We start from the raw sequence: 15,941 nt of genomic DNA on the forward strand, positions 1-15,941 counted from the left end.
GTTTCTGGTTGATCATGCAGGAAAACCTTCAGTCTGTAGTCTTCCGTTTAGGAGCAATGAGGTCAAAGTGTGTTTTATCACTAGTGTTTTTAGTATGTATAAGGCCAATGAAAAGGAAAGCTGGGATTTTTGTGTTTGGTTTCTGGTTTTGTGTTTTTTTCTTCACTGATTTTCACATTGACAATCCAAGTGAAGTGTAGTTAAGCGTTTGAATCTCTTGCCATGTATTATATGCTAATATATGTGGTACTCCCACCTTTATTGTGCCATTTGAAGCGAAATAGGAGCACTAATCATCACAGAAACATTTCCAGCAAATCCTGAAGTGGCTTCTCTTCATTATTTGTATTTGTACTATATCAGCTCTCTAATTTAAGGCCATTATGACATTCATTCTTCCTTGACTAGCTATGATGTGTGGTAATGATTGTCTGCTTTTATTCCTTGAAATCTGAAATTGTCCAAGCACTTATCTGAATTAGTGAATTTGTGCGCTAGTCTGTCCTCCATCAAATGTATCTTCTTGATCAGTATAGTACAAGCACAAATGATAGTAAGTACAACCATTTTAGAGCTGCATATGTCTGATTTGCCGCCTTTTTAGTAGTTTGTTTACTCCTTTGAAGTTATATTAGTGGTGAGAGATTTAATTTGTGCTTTAATGTACTCTGTGTTTGTGACCACTGGAGACCATTATCACTAACAATTCCACTGCAGCAAGCAAGCTTCAGCTTATATACTCGGAGAGTACTTAAAAGAAACCAACCAAATGACCAAACCCTCACAAACTCCCCCCGCCCCGCCCCAAACTTAAAGTACTAAATTTAACCCTTTTTCTTTGCATCCTCTCCTTTAATTTGAAAGGAATTCCTGATACTGAGAGCACTTTCTTTTGAAGTTGCCTTATGTAAGTGTTGATGGTAAACTTTTGGTTTTGTGTGTTTAGGTCAACCTGAAGAGACCATGCCCCTTTTGGGCTGATGATGGCCATTGTTCTATCAAAGATTGTCACGTAGAGCCTTGTCCCGAGGTATGGATCAAATAATATAAAATAGAAAAAGGTTATTAGGTTAAGAAGTTTGCTAATTTGCAGCAACTAATACTATACTAATAGTATATATTAATGAGAATTTAAATTTAAATGAAAGAGTGACAATAAAATTATTTTCCATTTCAAAACCAGAAATAAAACAAAAATATTTTAAGGTCTTAGCCATTTTACCAATAAAACAACTTTAAGTCTCTTCTAAGCTCTTGCTCTGTTTTGGATATAACATGTTAAGAAGGTAAAGGAGCAAGTTAATTATTTAAAAGAAAGTTTGCCTTGACCTCTGTAGGAATGCTGTTTAATTTGTAGATTTTAATCAAGCATAATCATTTCTACAAAGAGTGTAAAAGCTGTGATATTTTTTTCTTCTTTTAGAGCAAAATACCTGTTGGAATTAAGGCTGGGAGCTCTAATAAAGTAAGTAGTAATATATTTTCTAAGTTCTTTCTCATTTTTTTTTTTTTTTAATCTTAGCATTACAGTAGCTGTGTGACTTTTATTACAAACCTCCAGTCTTGGCAAGTGATGAAATTTTTAATGTAACCGATCAGTTCCTTCATATTTTTACTTTTCATAGTGTTTCTGACATAGCTAGTACTGTAATGTCATTCTGAGTCTGTATAGCTTGAGAGGAGGTGCGGACTGAATCCATGAATGACAAGGGACAGCAATATGTGGCCACAGAATGCCTGATGCAAAATTCTTTGTCAGTTTTTGAGTAGGGGCCACCTTCTTTAAAGCCATAGGCTGAGATGCACAGATGGAGTAGGAGTGCAGTCTTTTTTAAGAATCATATATAACCACAATCTCTAATATTAAAAGAACCTGAATGTTTAAATGCAGTCTTGCCGTGTCTAATCTTGAGCAGGTTTTTACTCTAGAGCTGATTTAGTCATTAAAGACAATTTAGGCTAAAGTGGTTAGTGCAAGCAAGGTTAAGTAATCAGTCTGTGCTGTTGGCTTTTGCTTGCTTCTCTCCAAGCCATCCTTCCTAGATCACCAAGTGATCTTAGCAAAGCCAAAAAAGTAAAGGGGGTATATATGCCTAGAAAGGAGGTCAGAGTGGAATGACAAACAGCCCTCCCCCACCCCACAAATCCCAAACACAGTGGCCAAGAATAGGGATTTTAGCTGTTGATGGGATAATGGTGCCCAAATGAGAGATCTTCCTGTTGAGTGCCTTGGCTGTGTTGTAGACTCATACATACTCTTGCTTAACAATCATATCTCCATCTTTCCTAGTACTTTCCACCTCACTGGGCAGCCATAGTTGCTGCTTGCCTCACCCGAGTGTAGTTTACCATATCATGAATGACCATTGACATTAGGTTTAGACTTTATGCCAAGAAAGATTACCAAAGAAGGCTGAGAGTAGTACTTCTTTGTGAATTGATGACTTCTGTATCCTGCTGTCATGAACAGTGCAGGCAAGTCTGTTCAAGCTTTAGCTCAGGAGGAAGTCTTGCCTCCTGTTTATACATGTGTTGTTAAGCTCACTCTGAAGTGAAGTGCATCTCTTCATTTAAAGGTTTCTGGTGATCAGAGGAGAAACATCCTTTTCACTGTCATGACTTACATGTCAGTCATTCACCATTTCAGCACAAGCAGCAGTAGTTGTTCTGGGAAAACTTTGGCACTATCTCTGGGCAGAAGATCTTGATTTTTAGCTGGATAATCTGTTGCCAGTTCTCTTTTTCATTTACTCTTCTTGGAATTCCAAGCTTGATTGTGGAGAAACTTAATGTCTCCTAAAGAGGCATTTTAAGACTTTAGAGACTGTTTTAGAAAGGATTCTTCTAGCAGGCATTTGAGCTTCCCGATTAATGAATCTTGAGAGCCATAAGTAAGATGTTAATTAATAGCCAAAGAGTGTGCTGTTCTTAAGATACTTCACATTAGCATATTGAATTGGACTTAGGAAGTGAAAAATCGGCCACCTTTTGCTTTCACCACAATAAAGAAACTGGGGTAGCTTCTTTGGGAAGCCGTCATTTGCTGGTATATTTGCTCCAGTTGTTTCCTTTGTATTGCCTCGTAGATTGTTGCAACCATCTATGGTATTGAAAGTTGGGCAGTTTTGCAACTTTAAACTATAGTAGAACAAAGATGCTAATATTTGGTGCTTCTCTGTCAGAAAAAAATATTTCTCCAGGAAAATTGTCATCAGGACTGACATAAATCTTACCTGCACCATTTTCTTACTTTTTATGATTCAGTTAAAGACCTTTCTTGGAGCCAATTAAAAATTGACAATCTCATTTAATATCCCTTTTAAGGAAACATCAAAGTCATCTCAGTATGAATGTTTTTTGTTTCAAGGACTATGCAAGTACTGTGCTATTAGCCTGTGCTTGGTCCATTTGGGAAAGTCCTACATCTTGTGGATTGTCTTTAAAGTATTGGGTTAAAAAACAAACAAACAAAATTGTGTTTTTCCTGTGGGGACATACATGTCCAGTTTCTCTCCTTCATCCTGAGAATGCCTGCCTAGGAAAGGTGAAAACAATCAAAGGTGTGTTTTTAGTAATGAAAGCTATAGTCTCTTGAGTAGATATATTCTAGGTAAATTCCTGCAAAGAAGTTTTCTGTGGTCTAAGTGCTTGGCTTCTGTGCAGTTTCCCATTGCCCTTCTCTCCTAATGTAGGTGAGCGTGTAAACTTCTAGCTTCATTTCAGCTTTCATGGGGGATTTTGTTTGTTTGTTGAACCATAGAGAGAACAGTTCTTGTTTTGAAACCTCATCTAGCCACGAAGGCCAGCTAGATGGCTTACACTTGCACAGCTTCCCCACAGAACTGCAGTTAGCAACAGAGGATCTCTCTTTAATTCTTGGCACCAACATAAGCTTTTTGAAATGGTGCTGGAGAGGCACAAAGTAGTTTCCCTTTCTATAGTCCTGTTTCATTTCAGTGGTGAACACATTTTAGGGAGCTAGACATTAAAGAACTGTCATGAGAGCTGCTGTATTAATCTTTGAAGCATGGGACAGGATGCAGTATCTCAGGGTTACAACATTTAACTTAATGTTTTACTTCCTGCCCACCTCTTTGCTGTTTTCTTGCAGAAACTGCTCTTGGGAGATCCTGCTTTGGCAGGAATGGATACTTTGTCCTGATGTAGTCAGTTGTCACAGAACGCTGATCTGATAGGTGTTGCTGTTAAACACTGGAGAACAGTGAAGCCTGGGAATGTGTTTTGAGACTTGAATGTTTGTTCTGTTTGAAGCCTTAAATTTAGGATTTATATTCTTGGCAGCAGCTTTTTTCACTTCAGGGTAGGGATTGGTTTGCAACTTTAGACATGCAGAATGTTTACTTCAGCATCTCAGTATGTTATTTCATCAGCAGGATCTGTTTCATTCTAGGTCAGGTCCATTTCTTGTTCCGATTTTTCCATTTAACATCCATACGATGCTAAAGAATGAGCCCCACACCTGGCAAATCCAAGAAAACTGAGTGAGAAGTTCCTTCTAGAGTAAATATTTGTTATGGGCAAGGCCTCTAACAAGGTTTAAATTATTTGGGTTTTTTAATCTCCTTCACTACTTTGGTCTTCAGTAGGTTCTGCTGTTTTTTGTTGTATTGATTCTGGCAAATGTATTTTTAAAGCACATTGTCTTGCTTAATCATCTGAACTGTTTTAATTAAATCCTTTATTTTTTGAGAAGTATTGTGATATGTATTGTGGTGGTACTTTGCCTCTGGCATCTTGACCACAAGTCTGTCCTCAGAAATGAACTGTTTTATTTCTTTCAAAATGTATTGAATTATTATTGGCGTTTGCTCTTTCAGAAGGGTTGACCAAAGCCTTTAGCTTAAGTTTTTATTTTGAGCTGGTGTTGGATAGTAATCTTTCATGTCAATATGTATGTGCCCTGAAGTGAAGGGAAGCCAGCCATTTATCTTTATATAAGCTATCACTGACTTGACATTAAATCATTTTCTGTATTTCTTAAGGACTGTGAAAGGTAGAAATCTGTGTAAACCAAAGGCAAAAGAAAACACACACAAAATAAGAAAACCCCAACCCAAAAACCCCAAAAAAGAGGAAATTGGGTTTGTTTATCTTTTAAGAGAGCACTGATACTATCTATTATGTTCTAAAACTGTTAGAAGGGGTTTTTTTGGGCTTTAAGCTGACAGACTTAAATTCCCTGCTGACAGAACCATATTATTGTAGAACAGTGGAATTTAATCTTTAATTCTTCAAATGTTTTCCTTAGAAATATTCTAATAGTAAGTCTGTTTTAGTGGATTACTTTAAAAAAAAATATTGTAGAATCAGAGGTCAGCTGAAAGACTTCAATTCTGGCTTCAAAATAATCAAAATTTGAGTTCAGCTTGAAAAGCCTCTCTTCCAGACCTGTGCACATCTAAAGCACGCCAATGAATAGGATTAAATGAAACAAGAGGGAAAAATGGCCAAAACTCTGATGCATTTTTCTACTGAAATTGATGTAGAACAACCCCTCCATGACCAATGAAACTTGGGGTATGATTATACTTGCAAAATACAAGGTATGTTTATAGGTGTGACACTGCTTGTTATCCATGGTCCTTTTACAAGAATCTAAATAAGTATCTGGAACACTTCAGAACTGCACTTAAAAAAAAAGGCAAAACAAACAAAATTTTGACAAATTTAGCTGAATTTTCTGTGGTAGTTAAATCCACAGAGTGAAATTGGCCTGATGAAATTAAATTAAGAAATGGAAATTAAGAAATAGAAATAAGAAATGTTCCAGAATTACTTAACTGCTTCTAGAATCTGAGGATTTTCACTGATACTAGCCAATTCTCTACTAAATCTAGAAATACCTTTCACAGCAGCTGTTCTCAGAGAATTTTAGGTATTTCATTTGTATATTAAATATGAGCTTTCTTACAGTATTCAAAAGCGGCAAATAATTCCAAAGAATTGGAAGACTGTGAGCAAGCTAACAAACTGGGAGCAGTTAACAGTACCTTAAGGTATGCTGTGATTTACAACAATAGTACAAAAATAGCAACAAAGGAGCATTTCATTTTGTCTGTCTTGTTTTTGCAATGTGCTGGTTCTTTGTTCTTCATTCTTTCCATAGCCCATTAGAAAGTAAACATGAAATGATGCGAGAACATCTGAAGGTAAAGGTGTTAAGTGATAAGTAGATTTTCTTTTTTTTTTTTTAAGTGCACTTTAATATTATTTGAAAGAGGTATCTTACAGCATCAAGAGTCAGAGGAACCTTGCAAATAAGCCTGCTTTTTTTCTACTTTTTACCAGTATCAGTCTTTGTTCTTGGTGACTGTGCTGGATTAAGGGATTCTGTCCTGCTCTGTCCCTCTGTTACACAGATGTGCCTGTTTGTGATCATTCAGTGAACCAGATCAGGGAGCTTGTGAGTTACTTTTGTTGTTGGCAAAGTTATTTTTAGCTTGGATCAATTCCCTGATCTTGCTTATTGCATGGCATAGTCAAGGTTGGGTGGGAGGACTTCTGCAGGATGATGTTGTCCCTGAGTAGGAAAGTGTGTGGAACAGCACTGAGAAGAACTTGTATTCTACTGGATTCCCCACCTTTAAAAAGCAGAAATAGAAAAATCAGTTCTTCATTGTTGATGGAGAGGTGTGGTGTCTTTGGCCACAGATTTCAGCAGTTCTGCCTGATAGAGGTGTTGAAATTCTTTCCTGTCAACTGACAAAATGGGACTGCCATGAAAAAGTGACTGCACCTGGTGTGCAGTCTTTTAAAGCAAACTGTGTAGAGCCCTTATCCAAGGTTTTTTAGGGGAAATAAGAAACTATTAACTCTTTTCCATTCCTAGGGCAAAAGAATATGAGATTGAGTACACATACAGAATGCTGAAGAGAATGCCTTTTGTGAGAGTAGGATAGACGATTAAAGTTGAGACAGGGCTGGTAATGGATCCTGCATGTGCAGGAAGAGTTTGAGCTTTGTAGGCAAACCTCCATGTTCTCTACCTAGCAGTGCATAATCCTCGTGGTATTGGATTATTTTCCTTTATCAGCTGTATTTCTTGTGTTTATCAAATCTTGCCTGTTAGTAATTACTGGAGAAGTTCCTTGCCTAATGCCAAGTATAAAGTCTCCTATTGTGATTTGGCAGAAGGTTAGAAATATATCTTGTTACAGAATTGCCTCTGTTTGTAGAATTGAGCTAGTACTAATTTGATCAAACAGAATAGGTTGTTTTCATTGTTTGAAGGTGCTTTGCTGCACCCTGGAGCAGAGTTCCCAGTCTTAACTTTGCTTACGTTTTGCTGTCAGCAGTGTGGCATCAGTAGTTCTGTGCTGCACATACACGTAGAAGAAAGCATTCAGCTGCTGGTACTGTTTGTGTTTCATAGTGTGGGATCTTCAAAGTACTTGTCTTTCTGGTACACTACACCTTTGAAAATGCTAGGGTGAGTGGAATACCATTATTATTTGAAAGGCTTAGGAAAAACCACATTCACAGAGTAATTTAGCTTGGAAGGGACATTTAGATGTCCGGTCTCCCACTAAAAAGCAAGGCTAACTATTGTACATCTCATTGAAAGTACAGGTTATGAAAGTATGATGAATCCCCCCACAAAGTGACAGTTGCTAAAGTAGTACTTTGGAAGTGTTAAAAATGTATGTTGCGAAACTAATTTACCAAGCTCTTACTGAAGGAAGAGAAGTCATTGCCACTGCACAGTTTGTTCAAATAATGGTGGTGAAATCTTTCTTGCTGTCTAACATTGAGATGACTTTTAAGTGTTGCAGTTGATGCCTGCTTGAATCTCTGTGCAGCTAACAGGCGGTAACTCCATATATTGTCAAGTTTCAGACATAGTAATTCAGAATTCAGTTCCAGGTTAACTGCTTTATGTGGATTGTGTTTCTTTTGGTAGCTCTTATTGATGTTGTCTATTTAAAAGTTTAAAATCAAATGTATTTTTTTCCCCTCAGTAACCAAAGTAAGGAGGCTTTCATTGACTGGGCAAGATACGATGATTCACAGGATCATTTTTGTGAACTTGATGGTAAAACGTTTAAGCTTTTTCAGAGTGTTTGTTTTATTTGCTGTCTCTTAAAAAACAGAAAAGATTATAGTTTCTCTGCAGATAACCATTTTTAAAAAGTTTTGATTTTGTGCCAAATGGAGGTGTGACATTTCATATCATCTTACATGCAAAGAATACAATTTTTTTACAAGGAGAATTCGGTAGTCTCCACAGTGCACATTCACTGTTACCTCCTGTTAGTATAGTGAACAGGAGACTTTTATGGAGATAAAAATGAAGGTAAATGGGAGGGGGTTAGCATATATTTTTTTAAAAAGCTGCTTCTCACAAGAGAGTTGAACCTAGCACAAATATAAGACAAATTACTTGCAGCTGATTCAGTTTCTTACTACTATATTATTTTTGTTGCTATTCTACTGTCTATGCTTGGACTGAGTTTGTTCCTCTTCCAGCCTTGCTATGTTTCCAAATGATCTCTGCACTAAATTCAACTTATTTGTAAGGACTTTCTTATTGTTAAAACATTAGGATACTAGATTGTGTCTTCCCTCTTCTCCACATATGTGAGTCTTTTTATTTGCTTGTAACGTTCAAAGCTCAAAGGAATGTTTTTCAGATAAACAGGAGAATTGCCAAGTTCAGGAATAACTGCTAAAGGCCTTTTTAATAAATACTTTAGACAGCTTTCTGTGCTAGGAAGACTTACAGCGTAATGCAAGACGTTTTAATCTACCTTTAGGCTAATGTTTGGTGTCACCTGAGAAAGTAGCAGTTGTAGTAGACTCACCAGCTATGGTTCTCTTTCAGCACTTCTGCTGCATCTTATCTGTGAAAATTTTCTACGTAAGCTGTTTCTGTAATACAGTCAGTGAGTGCTACTGTAGACCTGAACTGTTACATGCAATAAGCTGCTGTTGTCTCTATCTTCAAGCTGCCTACTTAGATTTTTAAGAGGACTCAGTTGGGTAGGGTATAGTTTAGGAGCATTTCTTTTAGAAGTAATACTAACTTAAGTAGTTCCTGATTCTACCTCCATCCCTCCTTACGTCATGCCCTGCTGAGGGAGGGTGTACTGTCCCCAGCTGTGTTCTCCCAGTGCTTTTTTTTTTTTTTTTTGCACTGGCTCTGACATGCAACTTTCTGCATGGTAAGCTGATTCAGCTTACTTGAATAGTGGGAAAGTTGACATCTCCCTCCCATCTCCCAGATTTTTGTGATGAACTGGCTTATTAGGTGAGTTTGTGAGCTGGAACAAGGAGTGTTGAGAGAGTAACTACTGAGAGTGACTGGGAGGAGGTAGAAACTCTTGTTCTCTTCCTCTCCTCTTAATTCACTCAACTGTAGCACAAAACCATATAATCAGTTTTACTTTTTACTAGTTTTTTGTTGGGCTTAATGGCAAACTAGATAAGGGAATTGATCTAGCTGAAAAAAACTTAATAACCCAGGTCAGCTTTCCATCCTTCTGTTGCGCTGCCCCACAGACTCAGTTGTGCGTGGATAACGAGAAGAAAAAGTGGAGACCTGAAGTGACCGGGAAGTGTAGGAGCTGCTTAGGTTAGCCATGCCATCAAAGAAATAAATAAAGCTGTAATTTGACTTTGTCTCATCTGGCACTCACTGTGTTGTTGTGCGTCTTGTGTCTGTCTCTTTGTTTTTGCTACTACTGCCGAAGCGATGCTTAACTGCTCATGCAGAATCATCTCTTCTTTTTAGAGCAGTTTTCACACTCTGTTTCTGTGGCTTTTTTTGACATCTGAGGAAATACTCAGTGGCACTGTTTGGCCTCTTCCTTTGAATAAGTCTCTGGACTGCTGGCTTGTATTGTATGTGGGTTTTTTTTAAGCATGAGTTGCTCTTGACCTAGAATTTCAGAGAGGAAGGAATTCTTCCTGCTTTTTACTGGTTGTAGCTTGGAACCGAAGTTTCTGTTAGTACACAGTTTTCAAGCAGAGAGAGTACTGTTTCACTGTTTTCTTTGGATGTATTGCCTGAATTTGTAGTGAACCTTAGAGATGAGGGTATAACTTGTTGAAATGCTGCTTAAAAAACATGTTTCTTGCCATAACCAACAAAGCATTCTGCAATATGCTGGAAGTTTGTTCAATTACGCGATGTGATCCAGACTTTCTGCCAGTATACAAGGGTATGGGGGGAAAAGGGATTTAGCTAATGAATATATAATATGTACCAACTACAAGATGCAATTCTTTGACCTTGTCTTTATTAAGAATCCCCTCTAGCAGTATACCTATTTCAAAAAAGCAACCCCCCCAACAAATACTGCTGGACAAATAAACCCTGAATTTGAAGCCCATTAGAAACAAAACACTGTTTAATAGCTTAGCATAGGGTGAGAGAACACACTGCATGACAAGTGTTTATGGTGGAGTTGAAGAAGCCACGTAGAAGGTGTTCAGACATTGTAGAAATTATGACCACACAAGAGACTTTGGAATAAACTGTATACCTTTGAGCTTTCTATTTAGTGTGTATATCACTGTATTATGTACAAGGCATTTATAATCCAACTGGACGACAGAATAGTATCATAGGAGACCTCTTATTTATATTTAATTCTGGGTGACTTTTAAAAATTAAATCTTTTTTAACCGATCAGTTAGAATATGTAACAAAAGGTTTTCTATTTAGATGAGAGATCTCCAGATGCACAGTATGTGGATTTGCTGCTGAATCCAGAACGCTACACTGGATACAAAGGGCCTTCTGCTTGGAGAGTGTGGAACAGCATCTATGAAGAAAACTGCTTCAAGTAATTGGGAGGGAGAGGAAGCCTATTTCTTACAGTTGCGCTTCGGTTTAGCTTAAAACTGATTTTGGTGTTTTCTAACTTATTTTCTAGGCCTCGATCTGTCTATCGTCCTTTAAATCCACTGGCGCCTAGTAGGGGTGGGTCTTCCCTATTTTATTTTCTAATGCAGTTCTTTTAACATAGTGACTGTTGCAGTAAAAGTGATACAAATGGTGGGCTTCAGTCTGTAGGTGTGACTTCTGCTTTTTTAATTTCCTCCATAGACGTAGCTGTCCATTTTCAATATTTAGATTAAGTTTTGTGATACTTTAAGCATGTATGTAATAATCTTATGCATATGAATAGGCTTATTGATGTCAGGTAAGCTCATGTGAAAACTAAAATGAGTCTCAAAACTCTTTAGTAAGTGTCACAATAATTTCCCAGTTTGTTTGGGGAGGAATTGAAGTTCAACAAAAACTTCAGCACTCTTGCACTATTCCCTTATGGTTTGGTGGGGGGTTTTTTTGGTTTGTTTTGGGTCATTGTTTTTTTTTCTTCCCCTAGAGCATTTAATTTAATTACTTCAGCTCATAGTCATCCTAGTGTAATATAGCTGTACATTTTCATCCATAATGTTTAATGTATTACAAATGTACATATTATTGCATTCTTTGAAGAAAGAGTGGATACTTAGCAAGGCTCATTTATCTGCAAGAATGTTCAAAAAAAAAAAAAAAAGGCATGCCAATGACTTGGGTTTTAGGTTTTCAAATTTAAATTTAAAACTCTAACCTGGTGTTCCAAAGGAATCAGCTTTCCCCTGTCCGTGTGTCTCATTTCCCTTAAAAATTAACTATCAGTCAATAGATTGAGTTAGGAAACATCACCACACATTAGAAAATGAAGATAGCTTTTAGTAGTTATAAATATTGAGATAATATATTGCTGATATACGTAAATAAAAATAATTGTAAGAGGAGTTTAACTTGGGGATCAGAGTTTCAGAAGGGAACACTGGTGAGATTGTTGAATAACGTGAACTGAAGATGACACCTTCCTAACCATCTTTCTGAAGCTAAAACAGCTTTCAAGAATTTGTAAAACAGCTGCTACTAAGATTTCAAATTCTTAGTGACTTCTGATATTATAATGTCATCAGCCTCAGGTGGTCTCGAGGAGGAGGGAGAGGATGGAAAAGTAGCTTATTTTTCTGTAGACTAAATAAGGTCTTGCACTTTTTCAGTGTTTGTAGTAAAGCGTGTGTTTCATTACTACTTTGCTATGGAATTATATTTTTAATGCTTATGGATTTCTTCCCTCCCCCCCACCCCCCTTCCCCCCAGGAGGAGATGATGGTAAGTCATCTTATTTTGCTTGACTTGCAGCAATGAAGTAAGCATTAAAGAGTTTTGGACATCTGATTTATTCACTTTATTGCTGTTGCGTTAGAGGGCAGGAAAGTTATGTTTTTGTATAGGTGATTGGACAGAAAATGTTTTTATTGGGATAATTCTTTCATTTGGAGTAGGGGGAAGGGGTGGATAACAGCAAAATACAGTTCTGTTGTTGGTTCTTATTCCTTTAACAGAATATGTGTTGTGATAATGTTATTAGCAAGATAACTGGAGATGCATAAATTAAAGGATTCTTGGGTGTCCTTCAGAGCCCCATTGATACTGATGTCAGATCCCTTAAAAGAAGAGGGACAGGAGTTTTATGTAGTTTCTTGAATGTCCTTGATTTTTGAGAAGATGGGGAGAAAAAGCATTTTGTCTGTCTACAGTGAGAAAGGCTTTAAGACTTTTCAGTCAACTGAAAGCTCTCACGCAAAAGATATAACCCTACAGGAAACTTTCAGACACTTAGCAGTCAAGGGAGAGGCTCTCAGGTATAATTACACTCTTCCATCACGTCTTGCACCACTAGTGCATATAATCAGGCTTGCGCTTCCATACGCTTCTGAATGCCTTGACAAGTAGCTTAGTCATGCTCATTCTATTCTGACCCCAACAGATTTAAACTAACCTCAAAGTTCATCCACTTCAGTGCCTAGTCTCATTTTAAAGTAACTAAATAATTTAAGCTTTATGTCCAGGTGGCAGCTAATGTTGTTATGCATAGTAATATGAAGATACTGTAACATTGGAAATGAATACTCTTCATTTAACTATATACTTCGTATTTACAGGAGAATCTTTCTACACATGGCTGGAAGGTAAAGGCTCTTGGATGGGGTAATGTGGTGTTAAAAAAATACTACAATATTTCTTCTAGTGAATTTCATCTCCCCACATATTTCTTCATAGTGTAGGCTTTTTAAATTGTGCAGAACTTCTGAGTATCATTCAAAAATATTTTTTTTCTTGAGGCTCTTTGGAAATCTTTTCATCCACTTAGATAGTATAAACCTTAAAGCCTTCATCTTTTTATAAAGGAGGAGTTCACTTCATACCAGTTACTTTGATTTTCTGCTCATCCTAGGCGTTTAAGCAGGGACATTGCAGCAACATTGCTGAGCGTTTTTAATGTTTTTTAAAGCTGTTTTCAAATACAGTTTTTTATGATTCTGTTCCCATTATATAAATATAATGTGTGTTCAGAAGGCAAAGCAATTTGCTTTTAATTTGTGTTTAAATGGAATTTATTACAGTGGTAGCAATCAAAACTGCATTTTGGAGGTGTGCAGAAAAGTAACTGAGTTAAAGGTACTTAATTTTAAACTTAGTTCATTCTGCCTTTCGTGGCCTTTACTTGTCTAGTTGGACATTTCTAGCTGGTGCTAATGTAAGAAGGCATACAAATTTAGAATGTGATGTCTGTAAATCAGGCTGTATCTCAGCCTCACAGGTAGGCTTCATCCATCAGCTTGTCCTGCTTGCCTTTCTGGAGATTGGAATGGCAGGAAAGTCACCCAAACATATATCTTTGAGAAAGGAACAAACTCCTAAATGTAGTCTCTATCTCTGGGTCTAAGCTGTATTATAAACGATTTCTGCATTTAAATTATATTTTGGCCACCCAATGCCATTGTGTTTCTGTTTATGCTGTAGGACTCTGTGACCATCAAAGTAATATTTTTCAAGGTTTTGCTCTGTGCATTTACATCTTCAGTGAATTTACAGTAGAGCTGGGAAGAAGTATTTCTGGTGTTTTCCAATGCCATAAGGTTATCTGGGGTTTTTGATGTTTTCCTGTAAGGTCACCACTCTAATTCAGTGGTAGCTTTAATTCTAATTAGGATGGGTCACAGTATGGTTTCCAGACTGTCAAAATTCAAGACTATTTCAAATTTACTGCTCAAACAATGTTAGCATCTTATTTTTGTTTGGCAATTTATCTGTACTAATTGACCAGATACTTACTTGACTGTATTTACTAGAACACTAAAATACCAAGTAAGAAATGTCAAACTTCATTCTTAATATTTCTTTATATAAAAAATATAAGAAAAAGAGGTAACCTTTTCCTATGATGGATATAAGGGCTTATTAACAACGCTGAAGTACTGTAACTCTTGAAAATTAAATGTTGCAGACTTGCATCACTGAAATATCAAGGTATGTTAATTTGAATAGATTATTTCCAGTATCTAGTTTGGGGTCTGTTTGTCTTTTTTCCTGGACAGGTCTTTGCCTTGAGAAGAGAGTGTTTTATAAACTCATTTCTGGACTTCATGCTAGCATCAACTTGCATCTGTGTGCAAATTATCTTCTTGAAGGTAATTTAAGTCTAGGTAAAATTACCGAATATCTGTAACATATTTTTGTTTTTCTGAAAATTTTTGATGTTTACTTATTACTGTCTTTTTCTAAATATGTATGTTTTACTCCCCCTGTCCATGTTTTTTTTCCTCTGTGTAGAAACCTGGGGAAAGCCTCGCTGGGGACCGAATGTGAAAGAGTTCACTCACCGCTTTGACCCTATTGAAACAAAAGGAGAAGGACCGAGGAGGCTCAAAAACTTGTATTTCTTATATTTGATAGAGCTGCGTGCTTTGTCAAAGGTTGCACCATACTTCGAGCGTTCAGTTGTTGACCTTTACACTGGAAATGGCCATGAGGATGCTGAATCTAAAGCGCTCTTACTAGATATCTTCAGGGATACAAAGTAAGGCATAGGATTTTTTAATCAATAGTTTGAAATCCTCAGTTATATTTGGAAGTGAGAATGAATGACTTCTTGATAGGGTAGGACAAGGAGAGTGGAATGAGGATATAAAATTAAGTAATGGGAGACAAAAAGAGGCATTTGTACATTTGATGGGAAGAGGTGAATATTTTTGAGGTATGAATATAGCAATCTCTAAAAATGAAAAAACCTACAAACAAAAATCCCAAACCCCAAGCTCCCCCTACCCCCAACACCCTGGGCTACTCCCTATTTGTTGCTTTTCCTGATTCTTCAGTGTAAGATGTACAATTTTCCATTCCAAAATAAATCATGTGCATGTAGTCTTTTAACGATCCAGTGAGTAATCCAGCTTTTATCATAGACTTAACTTCTGGGGTTTTAGCCCTTCTTCCTTCTGTTTACTCTATAAGGTTGTCTAGGCCAGTTCCTTTGCTCACCCCCTTGGCTCATTTTCTGATGGGTAACGTGCTGTGTGGCTTCATTGCTATCCCTAATCATAATCTTGCTAGGTATTTGAGATGAGGTTAGACAACGATTAACTGAAAGGCAAACAAACAATAAGACAATTTCAGTGTATATTAGAAAGAAATCTTGATCGGTGGAAATGGAGTGAAGAAAATTCTCAGTAAAACTGTAAACAACAGGTTACAGTGGTGAATAGTAAAACTGATACCATTCAGTAAATTTTTAAAGAGATAATCTGCAAAGACTTGGAACTGTGAAAAGTATTGTACACTGATCGTGTCAGCTGCTCTCCGAGCTTGATGGAACACTAGTTTATGCCAGCGTTTGGGTTTTTTGCCTTTTGTCTTTATTAGGTCCTTCCATATGCACTTTGATGAAAAGTCCATGTTTGCTGGAGATAAAAAAGGAGCCAAGTCATTAAAGGTAAAGCTAATTTTCTGCGTGACATCCAAAATATCCATTTTGGAATTAAGTTGTGTTATTTTAGAAATCCTCTCTACCTACCAGAAGTGTACTGCTGAGAGTAGAAAAGGCAGGGATAAAAACTTACAGAAT

The 15,941-nt window shown here is 37.0% G+C and overlaps 1 protein-coding gene across 1 annotated transcript in view; it reads left to right on the forward strand.

Annotated features, from left to right (window-relative positions):
- The window catches only part of ERO1B (endoplasmic reticulum oxidoreductase 1 beta), a 28,168-nt gene that overhangs the window by 8,350 nt on the left and 3,877 nt on the right, over positions 1-15,941 (forward strand). Inside the window, exons 4-14 of the mRNA XM_075089431.1 lie at positions 947-1,030; positions 1,424-1,465; positions 5,935-6,017; positions 7,980-8,053; positions 10,688-10,808; positions 10,899-10,945; positions 12,134-12,145; positions 12,979-13,005; positions 14,416-14,508; positions 14,651-14,897; positions 15,740-15,809. Of these exons, the coding sequence (XP_074945532.1) occupies positions 947-1,030; positions 1,424-1,465; positions 5,935-6,017; positions 7,980-8,053; positions 10,688-10,808; positions 10,899-10,945; positions 12,134-12,145; positions 12,979-13,005; positions 14,416-14,508; positions 14,651-14,897; positions 15,740-15,809 (900 nt within the window). The remainder of the gene's footprint in view (positions 1-946; positions 1,031-1,423; positions 1,466-5,934; positions 6,018-7,979; positions 8,054-10,687; positions 10,809-10,898; positions 10,946-12,133; positions 12,146-12,978; positions 13,006-14,415; positions 14,509-14,650; positions 14,898-15,739; positions 15,810-15,941) is intronic.

This window comes from Phalacrocorax aristotelis, chromosome 3, assembly GCF_949628215.1.
Source record: "Phalacrocorax aristotelis chromosome 3, bGulAri2.1, whole genome shotgun sequence".
NCBI lineage: Eukaryota > Metazoa > Chordata > Aves > Suliformes > Phalacrocoracidae > Phalacrocorax > Phalacrocorax aristotelis.